This window comes from Varanus komodoensis, unplaced genomic scaffold (assembly GCF_004798865.1).
Source record: "Varanus komodoensis strain SLA01 unplaced genomic scaffold, ASM479886v1 scaffold15, whole genome shotgun sequence".
NCBI lineage: Eukaryota > Metazoa > Chordata > Lepidosauria > Squamata > Varanidae > Varanus > Varanus komodoensis.
In genome coordinates, this window is record NW_025335440.1 from 28,952,031 (window position 1) to 28,964,065 (window position 12,035).

Here is a 12,035-nt window from a genome sequence, read left to right on the forward strand (position 1 = left end):
AAATGCAGTCCCCTCCACAACAGAGTGAATAATATTGAACCACCTACTAACAGAAGCGTGAAAGTAGTAGGCATATATTTAAGTATCAGTAGCTTGAGGTTGCAAAACCTGAAAGGTATCCATGCAAATGCAACAAGAGGGAGAACATCCAAAGCCTTATCGGTAGTTAATTTTGCATTGAAGTTGGAATGAAGACTTTCAGTTTCAGCTTCATTGGTCTCGGCAGAATACCAAAGGTACCAAAACGTGCCAAAGACATCCACAGTGTATAGAGTTCAGTGGCCAGACTGTATGGACCTGATGATAGGGTGCTATGCACCCTTTTTAACACCATTACTGCAATGGACTATGAAATAGCAGTTCCCAAACTTGGGTTTCCAGGTGGTATTGGACTACAGCTTCCATCATCCCTGACCGTAGGCCATGCTTACTGGGGATTAGGGGAAGTTGTAGGCTGACTATATTTGAGGACCAAAATTTGGGTACTACAGCACTATAATGAGCTCTAGTCATGTTCGATATATTTCATGATAAGTTTCCAAGGATGGGCCCTGTCATTTATCATCTCAGTCTGTCTCATGATTCAAGCTCTTATAGCTGGGAGTGGGTGTTTAAGAACAACTTTCTCAACTGCTTAGGGAGGTTTTTCCTCATTCCCAAGGCTAACAAGGATCCCATAGGACTGCTAGGCACACCATCAGGGAATTTTCTTTGACAAAATTGAAATAAGTGCTTTCAGAAAAATGATCATCAGTCTCTTGTTTATAACATAATGTCTGCTATTGGCCTGATCTGGAATATCTTGGAGCTGGCATGAGTGGGGTGCTAAAGGGAAGCAGTGAGGCCCCACTGGGATTCCCCTCCCAGTGGGGCCTTAGCCTGTTTTCCTCACAAGCAGGCACAAAACATTACGACAGACTACACTGGCCATATAAGTGTTTTGTGAGGTAGAACTGCAGAGGTGATCAATGTCTCTGTGTCCCTTCCATGCTTGATAGAAGGCCCGTAATTCTCCAACTTTGCAGGGCTTCAGGCCTTGGATTTTGCAATTTGATTTTCCCATTATATTTATAAGAGAGCTTTAAGCAAATTCTTTAGGTATCATATGATTTTAAAAGAGAATAAATACAAAGTTCTGAGAAACCAAGCCAATATAAAATCAGTCTCCAAGGAATAACCTATATAAACTGCATTGTCTAAACCATGATGGAAAAAAGCAATTTTATCCTCAACATCTCACAAAACTGTCAGAGTAGCACTTAGACTTCAAGTACATTACCACATGAGCCAGATTTTTAAAAGTCCCTAAATACTTGAAAGGGACCATTTAGAATTAGAAGCATACTCACCAGCAACAATGGGCCAATTAGAGGAGATGCAATTCCCTTCAGCAAACACCGGTGCCAGTTCTGTCCCCATATCTACTTGGGCAATTCTGTCATAAGACCAAACTACATTGGTTGTATTTTTAAGAGCCTAAGTTAATTTCATCTGTACAATTTTTAGTTTGTTTTATTATGGTCATTTGCCAATAATGCTATGTTCATGAGGCCAGACAGGTAAATCCATGCACAAGAGATGAATGGACACATCAGACATTTAAAATTGGTAACAGTTGAGTGAACATTTTAGGCTCCTAAAATATTGGAAGTTGCCATATTCAAGCTTGAAGCTGCTGAATTGAAATTGATTAATAAAATTGACAAAACATTATAGAATGGGTGTCCAATGTCCTAGGATGGCTTGATCCTTCTATAGAAAGGAATTATTTCAGATTCCACTATGTATTTAAGTTTTACCTGTTCATCATTAGTGGCCACAAATCTGGAGGTGGTCATGCCCCAACTGACTGGATCAGCTGACTGGATTCAGCATTACTTGCATACTCTTATATTGCGGACCTGGATTTCTAAAAGAAACAAAACATTTCTTTTCCCTTAGGGCAGTTGTACACATGTGCACGCACACACATTGCTCCCATCAGATGACCATGCAACTGACCATTCACAGAAGCTTGTGATATGATAAAATGGTTAGTTTTTAACACAGTGGAGGACTGTCAGTTGGAGTCAGTGTTTTGCCTTCTGTGAGAGAAAAGGCTCTGTTGTACAAAGTCCCTCTGCCCAATTTTGGGTGATTTTGCAATCGGGGATCTTTTGGATATCTGTGTAGCATTTTTAGGGTGTTGAAGGACCTGCTGTGTAAAGGCAGGGGTGGAGAAATCGACTTCTGTCAGGGCAGTTGATTCAATTAAAGTCTGGACTCAACACTTTGCTGGAACAGTCCGAAGGAGCCACCATTCTAGAAACTTGCCTTAGTTATGTCAATTTCATCTGAAGCTATTGAAGGTCAAGTGAATCTCTGTCAAACAAATACCCTACTTTTGGATTGTTTTTGTTTGCATGATTCCTGATTAAATTAATATTCAAATTCATGGTTAATTACTGTTGAGGATTGCCTTTCCATTGCTGAAAACTGAGTTTACTATGTCTTCATAAAGGAAGAGAATTAAGACATTTCTATGTAAAAGTAGGGCTACCATCAGAAACATCCACTTGGGGGCACACTGGTTACATCTACTCTTTGTTGGCGAAGGTTTTCTGTAAACAGTAGTACTGGTTCTCTTTAACATTGTTTTAGATTGTTGATGGTAATGCTGAGTTGTATCCTGTTTATTATGGAGACTGACAGGTGTAGCTTTGCAAGGTGTGCTGTTTTGCTTCGTTTTTGTGACCGCTTGCAAGAATGCATCCAAATTTACAGCATTTTGTGTTAGTGAACCCTTAGAGGGACATGGACATGAATTTTGGTTGGGCAATCTTTTGGCTTGTGGGTGGCATTTGCAATACAGAACATTCTGTGTGGAAGAAATTAGAATGCTGAACAAATGAGTTATATACATGTTTTCCTTAAAGTTGGATTGGACAACAGTTAGATGTGCAGGTGTTATAAATGGGCCTCATTAATCTTATGCATGGCTGTGATTTATTTGGAAGCATTTAGCTAGTATTTTAAATCATGGTGATTTGCAATTTATTAACATTTAATACCATCTTCTATTTAGATCAAAGTTTCAATTACATTGTTTCTGTTCCTAAACTGAAAGCTGCTTTTGGTAGTGCTTAAGTTAAAATATTTTGAAGAAAAATGCTGGTTACAGATTGGATGCAGGATTTACGAACTGTGAAAATAAGGAGCCATCCATAAGAGGAAAGGCTCAGTTCTTGGAAGTCATTCCTCCCTGCCTTCTACATCAGAGGACACCCTATTCAGCAGGGGTCCTGGACTCTTTGTGTAGCCTTTTCAGGGGTCTGGAAAAGCTGTTCTTGGAAGTGGGGCTGGGTGGGGAACGCCATATCTTTTTGTGCAAGTCCAACATAAAGCTGAATCCAATTGTAGACTTTGTGTTTATTTTGTTTAAATTTCTGGTTGGTTCCTGGAACTTAGGGTAGATAATATTGGGATAAAACATATTTTATCCCAGTCATGTGATAGATACTCCCCATCTCTCATATTATTGCTCTTAAGGTGTTTATGAGTCGAAGCTGATGGTGTCCCAGTGCTAGGGCTAATAATATTGCATTAGTATAAATCGCTGCTTGTGACAGTGCACTGTTAGATCCTTGCCTATAATACTGTACTTTATGTTTTATATCTATTTTCTTGTCTTGCATCTGTCATGCTTCAGGAGAGGAATGGCAGAAATATAATCTTACTTAAGACAGCATTGCTCTGTGAACGAAGTTAAAGTGTAAGGACTACCAAGGCTGTTCATATGCATTTGAGCTGTTGCGAAGAAACTGAAAGCTCTTACATTTTATTTTGATAGTATGAATCAGACGAGCAGGAGAAGAGTGCCTATCAAGAGTATGACAGTGACAGTGATGTTCCTGAAGAACTGAAAAGAGACTATGTTGATGAGCAGACTGGAGATGCCCCAGTAAAAAGGTACTTGGAATACGTGTTGTGTTGTGTTTTGTTTGTTTTTGAGGATTTATTATCATGACACATGTAGGGATCAATATCCTCTGTCAACTCATTTTCAGAAGGCATAGAGCACTGTTTTTCAAGCTTCCTGTCTTTCAAGGAATGCTTTCCACATCAATTGGTCGTGGAGCAGAGGCTAGTGGCACTCCTTGAATTTTCTGCCTCAGATGACAAAATAACCACCCTCAGCTGTTATGTACACTGAGTGTGTGGTGTGTGTGTGTGTGGCAGGGGATACTTTGCTGGTTCATCTGAGATAACAAAATGCCTCAGTTGTATGGAATAGTTCCCCCAGCCTGTGCCCTTTGACTGCTATCATCCATCTTTGTGAACCTGAAATTCTGCAGCTGTTCTTTGAGGGGAATATTGGTTGGAATCAGCAAAATTTTTAAAGGAAGCTCCATTGCCATTGCTGATTTCAGTGGGGGAACTCCTGATGACTATCTGAAGGGCCTCAGCATACTCCAGAACACAGTTTAGAAACTTCCAAGCTTTCCAACAAAAGGCTTAAAATCAATCAACTAACAAAAATGAAACAATAAATTGAATGCCCAATAATAATCCCATCACAGAAGCAACAAGAACAGCAGAAAGAGCCAGCTCAATCGTTTAAAGCAGAGCATGAAAGCATTTTAATATAGCACCAAGAAATTGGGTAAGTCTTTGAGAAGACTCTCCTATAACCAGGATGCTACTAAAGGAAAGCTTCCATTTCTGGTTGTTATCAGCCTCACCTTTAAAGACAATGAGTACTTGGAGCATAGTCTTGGAAGATGAACTCAGAATGGCCAGCTTTATGTGAAAGCAGACAGGATAGAGAAAGCAGGCCTTTCAAATGAATGGGGTGTGCATAACTCAACACAGCATCTCAGAATACAGATCAGTATTTTCTTGTCATTGAATGGAGACTAATTATGAAAGGGTCATGTTGAGAGCCATGAAAGCCAGAAGTGGAGGAGTCCGATATTTTATCTTTCATAGTAAAAATCAATGAGAGCTTGGCATGGTCCTCCTAGTTCCAGTAATGCTTAGATAGAGTAAATAAAATTCTGCGAGTTCATTCTAAAATAAAGTTATTGATTATTTCAAGAGCTTGGGCTGAGAGCTTTGCATCTTTTTTAATTAGTTAAAATGAAATTAAGTATCTCAACTATTGAGGATAAGAGCTGATGAATTTATTCCCATTGTATAAGGTTCTTGGGGGTCACATAGCCAGGTCCCTCCCTAGGGATCTCTGCTACTCCTCAGCTGATCTGTGAGTAGCAGCAGAAGTGGGTGGTGTTGCAAACTTATCATTAGTCAAGCCTGCTTTACTGTACTGTTCCCGACGGGTGTGCAGGGGGGAGAGCTTTAGAAGGTTTCAAAGAGCTCTTTACTCCCTCCCTGAGTGGAGAGGGGGCTGCTGTTTCTTTCCCCAACACAAGAAGGGCTCTGGCAGGAGGCTGCTCTCTCCCCGCCTGGGCAGGAAAGCTTTACATGAACCATGCTTTGTGAACTGAATGAAAGGCAGGCAATAATTGCACATGGCCCCTGAGTTGCCCACTCGTGCAGTGAAGTCTGTGGCTGGTTTGTGGCAAGCTATGCATTAGATTTATATCCCACTTTTTTCTTACAAAGAACTCAAAGCACCTTACACTGTTCTTCTCGTCTCAGTCTTATCCACATAGCAACTACCCCGTGAGGTAGGTTGGGCTGAGAGTCTGTAACTGGCCCAGAGTCACCCAGCTGGCTCCAAGGCCAAGCAGGGATTTGAACCCAGATCACCTGAGTCCCAGTTCTGTGTTCTTAACCACTTCACCACACTGGCAAACAGCTGCTCTTGATCTCAAATATTTTTTTTCCAAACACAATCCTAGAGTTGCTCATTTAAGGCAGCTTGTGCTTCATGAACATGTGGATTATGTGAGAACTTGCGCAGTGGTTTGGCTTTCGTTTCTGGACATCCATTCAAGATATTTGGTAATACCAGAAGATCATTCTGGTCAAGTTTTCATAATTTCTGGCAAAATTAAATGCATGAAGTAAAATAACATTGCCAAGGTCAATGAAAGATCCAGCATAAGGTAAATTTAGAACTCATAATTTAATTTAGAGTTTTATCCTCTAGGCTTTTGTATGAGAAATTAGATTTGTATGAACATTGTATAGTGGTACAAAGAAAATAAAAAGAGCATGTCCCCCTCATGTCTGCAATATTGTATATGCATATGTACTTATAGCAAATATATTTTTAACTCAGCATTTCTCGAGAAACTCTGAGAAGCAGAAAGCGATCAGATTACTGCCTCAACAAAGTGAACGCTCCCATTTTAACCAATACTACACTTAATGTAATAAGACTTGTTGGTAAGTGAAACTTTTTCTTGGACTAACTTTTAAATGCATATTACATGTTGTACCATATTCTTTCATGTTATATATATATACCTTTATATATACCTTTTGTAAGCTTGTTGGAAAGGACAGGATAAAAATGTTTTAAATAAATAAATGTGTGTGTGTGTTCATGGACATGTGTCTCTGTCTATATATGTCTGTGCTGGAGTATGTATAAAACTTGGATGCCAGTGCTCACAAAAAACCTTGTAAGAGGTGCTTAGTATTCTTTGTTTGTGTAGTGCTGTCTACGTTTAAGTGGGCTTTACAAGATGTGGGAAGGGAGAAGGCAGGAAAGGAGGGACAGTTAAAGGCTAGTCCTGTATTGCTCTTTGTAACTGAAGGATAATAGACAGGATTCTAGTTTCCCTTCTATGAATGAAACAGGCCTTCCCGAGTCTCCCTTTGCTCTGAAGCCCACTGTGACCTCTGAAGAGCCGCTTCTGGGCGAATTGAGGACTCTTGTGAATGATGTTGGGAAGGTGGCATGTGGGAACTGCAAACAGGGGATGGAGTCAGCTGACACTCCCTTTCCCCTTCTGCTCATGAGAAAGTCGGATGCAAACATTGTGACCAAAGAATTCACCTGGAAGATGAGGGTCTCTCTGGGAGAACAAATGTGAAATACATAAATAAGAGAAATGAGGCTTCATTTTCATGTTTATATGTACATAAAGAATGAAATGGTTAGTATGAGCAATTCCTGGGGACCATTTTTGGTCCATTTTATTTTTGTAATCACGGAGTTGGAAGAGACAGAGACAATGGTTTATGCAGGCTCTTGTCCGAATGATTCTACAGTGATCTCTTCATACAGTGGAACGTCTTGGTCAGAAAGCTGCCCTCCAATCTGTTAAATATGCTACCCACAAATCTCAGCAAAAATGCATTTTATTGTAAGCTGCAGCCAAGGGAGCCCTGTGCCCATATAATCCTTTGTGGGCAAGTTTTGTTGGCTTTTTCGATTATGGCCAGTGTACTTTAATAAAAGCAGTGATGTGTTAAATATAGGGCAGTTTGGTTACTGTGTCTGTTACTTAAATCTTAATGGAGCTACAAACACCAGACCTTAGGGAGTGCTTGTGCCATATAGGTACTGAAGAAATGTGTGTGGCCATGCAGATGTTTTATGACTGCCAGTGTTGTCACAGAATATTCAGCAGTGTTTTTGTTAAATTCTTAATATTTGTATTCTACTCAGTTTTTTAGGAAGTGATTGCACAAAGTCCAGCCTAGGCAAATGGATTTTCATTGATGAACGTGCAGGAACATAATTGAGTTGTTTTGTGCAGAAGCTCATTTTTGTGTATCCTTGCCAGTAGCCCTGTTCTCCCTGAGCTGTGTTATACTTGCAAGGTGTTAGAATTTGCTAGCTTGGCCTAACAGCATGAACTGCTGTTCTTTGGGGTTATTTAGGGCACTGTTGTAATAAATTAATAAATACTGCCCGGTAGATCTTGGCCAAACCTGGAATCTTTCTCTGAACTAATAGTCTGTTTGCATATTTGGTTGCTTGAAGACTATGCAGAATTACCATTTGTAAATCCAAGCACGCACTTTGGTCTTTTATAACACATCACAAAATTTAGATGAACTTGCCAGTGTTTGGTAGTTTCAGAGCAGGGACATAAGCAAAGACTTTTGTGCACAAGTTTGTTGGTTTTCATCTAATTCTTTCATAACACCTATAAAGGATGTTTCTAGCTAGATTGGCAATTATGTGGCAGGACTTGTACAAAGGATTCCTTTGGCTTAGGAGTGCTGGTTTGTGTTTAGAAAATCTGGAGAGATTTCATTACTTTTGAAGCCCAGATGGCCAGCCATTGGCTCCAGGCACTGTAATAATTTTGTGTGTTTCTCAGCATTCACCACATTTTAGTTCAACATAGTGAAAAGTTTGCCCCCAGTTTACCCTTTAAAATGCTTTTACAGTGTACAAAATAGATGAGCCTTGCAGTTTTGGATTTTGGCTGTTGTTACATACTGTCAAGTTATCTTGGACTTATGGCAAACCTAAGAATGAATGCCCTCCAAAGTGTACTTTCCTTGACAGCCCTGTAAGCATTTTGCTATAACATGAGTGTAATATATAAACATACATGGTAGCTTTGCCTTAATAGAAAATGCTTGAATCACATATCTCTTTGAATCTGATAGCACACATTCCCCTTTCTGCATAAGTACCTCGGTTTGCCTGCAAAGCTTCTTGCAAGAGTCCCCCTGAAACCGAATGTTATTGGGTGCCCCCAGAAACATTGGTCACTGTAAGGGAGGAAATTGTCAAACATGAGGTGCATCATCTTATGTGAGTATAACTGCTTTCCATTAAAGCAAAAGCACCAGTGGATACCTCCCATACATTTTTACGCCATATTGATGGTGACTCTATAGCCTCTGCTATCAGAATGTCCTTACTGTTACAGCATTTTTCTCTGATGTGGTGCCCTTCAGACAGGTTGGACTGCAATTTTGATAGTTCCTAGCCAAAATGTTCAATATTAGTGGAGTTGCAATCCAATATACAGTACCTGGAGGATGCCAGGTTGGGGAAGGCTGTGCACGTACAGCTAGAGTGCACATGCTTGATTATGAGGATGGTCACTCATGAGAAGGGCAGCTTATATGGCAAGATAGATTTTGGGTCCCCAGATTTCTATCCAGATAATAGACATACCAACATAGAAAAGAATATACACTGGAATGCCTGTTATAAGTAAATCTTGGAACAGCTTTTGAGCTGTATTGCTTAGGACTAGTTGGGACACAAAAACAGATTGGCGAAAGCTTCTGTATTGAAGATAAATGTCAGCAACCAGAGCTTCCATGCCATCAATAAATGCGAGAGAGCTTCATAAACATTTTCCAACCCAGCATGAGCAGCTGCTTCCAGGGAGGGGAAATGATTGACTGATTGATTGCATTTCAGTACTGGCCACAGTTGAAGCTCCTGGGGTGGTTCACAACAATTTAAAAGCAATTTAGATTGTAAAATATAGTATAAATCAAAGCAGAGCCCCTGTGTGCATATACAAAAGCCCATCTATTGATGTAAAGCTTTGGCTTTAATAACTAACTTTATGAGTTATTATGAAAGCAGGTACACCTATGAAAGCAGGTATCCAAAGTTATGCAGTTATTTTAGGAAATTATTTGTTGAAATTAACCATACAATGAAATATTTTGCTGTGCTGGATTTCACAAATGGTTTAAAAGATGGTGTTTTTTCTGCTCTATTCTCCAAAAGTCAGTGTTGGGGACTTGAGTCGAGTGACTCACTCCCAAGTCCTATTTCAGATGCATCAGAGTCTTGACTCAGATGCAACTCGGGAGCAACAAGAGAGTGACTCGACTCGATATTTCTACATTTTTTATGACTGGGTTGCTCCAGCGTTTACCAAGCAGCAGGATATCCTGGAAGGCAGGCATGAGCACAGCAGAGGTGGTTGGAGGAGGGAGTTTCAAGGGGGCAGGAGCAGGTTAGAGATTTGGTTGAAGTAGCATCACTGAGAAAAGTACAGATGGGAACACCGGGGGTGGGGGTAAACCGGGGGAGGTACCACGTACACCCCCACAGTTTTTTGGTTAAGATTGGCTCTTGAGACTTGAGAAGAGACTTGAGACTTGACTCAAAAATTTCTTGCAATGTCTTGAGAGTTGACTTGGACTTGAAAGTAAAGACTTGAGACTTGGAGGAAAGGACTTGAATACATCACTGCCAAAAGTACAAACTGGCATGTCTATAACACCTTCCATTGCACAAAGTGTTCTTGTACTGGGTTTTTTTAGTCCTTGCAATAGCCCTGTGAGGCAGATGAAGCTAAAAAATGGAAAAAACCTGGCTTTCATGCATCAGCCAGTTCCATTGTGGATGTTAAATGATATTTATGGATAAAAGAATTGAAGAGTATAAAAGCATGGATTTCTCAAAGAAATGTTAAAAAGTCAGTGAACAGAGTTTTATAACTATTCATCTTGCATTTGCTTAATAATATATTGTGAGTTTATCTTGCATAGCATTTCTAAGATACAATATAATTTTCTATATGTTTTGCTGTTGAATTTCTCTCTCATACTAAAGAGCAAAAAATATCTCCTCTGTCTGATTGTTAACAGGCAGTCTTGGGTCACTCCTTTGCAATATAAGGTTACCATGAGTAAACATTTCTCTTTTTGATGTTTACAGCTTGTGTGTCCTGGAAAAGATGCATTGGAGTGATACAAATGTAATAGGAATTTTAACTGTCATATAATACCTGTGGTACTTTGTGTTGTCAAAGAATGTAGACATGTAAATCCACTTTAGTATTGTCCAAATCATATACTGAAATCATTTCAAACCCATTCTTAAGCATCTGAGAGTTTTAGAACCATATTTTGTTGAATGTGTTCCAATCCTAAGAAACCTGTGCCAACAGCACAACATTTGGCAAAAAGACCTGTGGTTGACTGCTAACTTTGTAGATGTTTGATTTCATGGCAAGTGCTGCTCACAATGGCCTTCACTTCCATTACTTACTGTTACTTCATAACAAAAACTACTACTTGTGTGGTTGGTGAACTTCCTGGCATTACCTTTTTTGCAATACCTGTTTAGAGCAAGCATGTTGCTTACTAGTTTTATACAACAAAATTGAAAAATTGGCATCATTTTAAGGAAGGAACAAAGAAGTGTTCTTGGAATATAAATGGTGTCAAGATGCAGAATGATGCAGTGAGAAAAAAGATTTTACAGGGAGAAGATTTAGGAGAAGAGTGCCTTGTTTTGCCCACAGTCTATTAAGTGTTGTCTTATACACTTTCTGTCATGTGAATGTGCTTTTTGAAGAGAGGTCTGGAAATTCATGCCTGGCAGACTCTCTAATTCATTATTTTTTATTCTGCATGTAAGTTAGAAGGATGGATGGGAGTTAGAAGGATGGATGGGAGTTTAAAATTCGGGGGATCTTTGATTCCATTAATGGCATTTAAAAACACTGTTTTTAAAATGTGCATCATCCTGTTTGGAGTCTTCATACTTTCCTTGCAAGTCCAAGTGAGTCATGTTACTTTTCAAACATTCTGGGTAATGTGCATTAGCAGAAGCCTGCTGAAAAAAATGCATGCATTGCCCTATAGTTCAGTGCAGAGTAACTTGCATTTCTTGATTCAGTGCTTTGTGTAAAACCACTACTAAGCAAATTATGAATGAAATGTGTGTAGCTTTGTTTTTCTAGTTCTGTGTCACTTTAATCTCAATTCTGGGTAAAATATAGAGGTAAGCAGGCATGCCATATTGTGGAACAGTGAAAACCATTGAAAGCAAAATAAAGTTTCCCTCTGCATCCTTGCTTTTTAGTCATCCTCACAGTGTCATTCTTTGGATAAATCAAATCACTTAAAAGTAGAAATGGATAATGGCTACTTATGTCCCATTGTGTCTGCTGCCTATTGTGGTTTGGTGGCTCCTCTAAAAACGGTGCTCAGAAGTTTGCTGTACTCCTGTTTTCTTTTGGGGGAGGCAGTTAACATAATTTATATAGCTAGGTCCCCCAGCTAGTCAATACATTCCTTATATTTTTCTAGATAATCTGTTACAGAGATTTGGGCTCATGGTGAGTCTACCTTGTGTGTTTATAAAGTTAAGACTTCTTCATGGGCAACTTTCTCACTTCACTAAAGTATGAACCAGATGA

At 39.5% G+C, this 12,035-nt stretch overlaps 1 protein-coding gene across 4 annotated transcripts in view; it reads left to right on the top strand.

Moving 5' to 3' along the window:
* VPS50 (VPS50 subunit of EARP/GARPII complex) overlaps positions 1 to 12,035 on the top strand; it is a 100,461-nt gene that overhangs the window by 40,011 nt on the left and 48,415 nt on the right. For all 4 annotated transcript variants that reach the window (XR_006414203.1, XR_006414204.1, XM_044424870.1 and 1 more), the window contains exons 19-20: positions 3,830 to 3,948; positions 6,227 to 6,333. Coding sequence is in view for 2 of the 4 variants with exons in the window: in XM_044424870.1 (XP_044280805.1) it covers positions 3,830 to 3,948; positions 6,227 to 6,333 (226 nt within the window). In the remaining 2 variants the exon portion in view is untranslated. The remainder of the gene's footprint in view (positions 1 to 3,829; positions 3,949 to 6,226; positions 6,334 to 12,035) is intronic.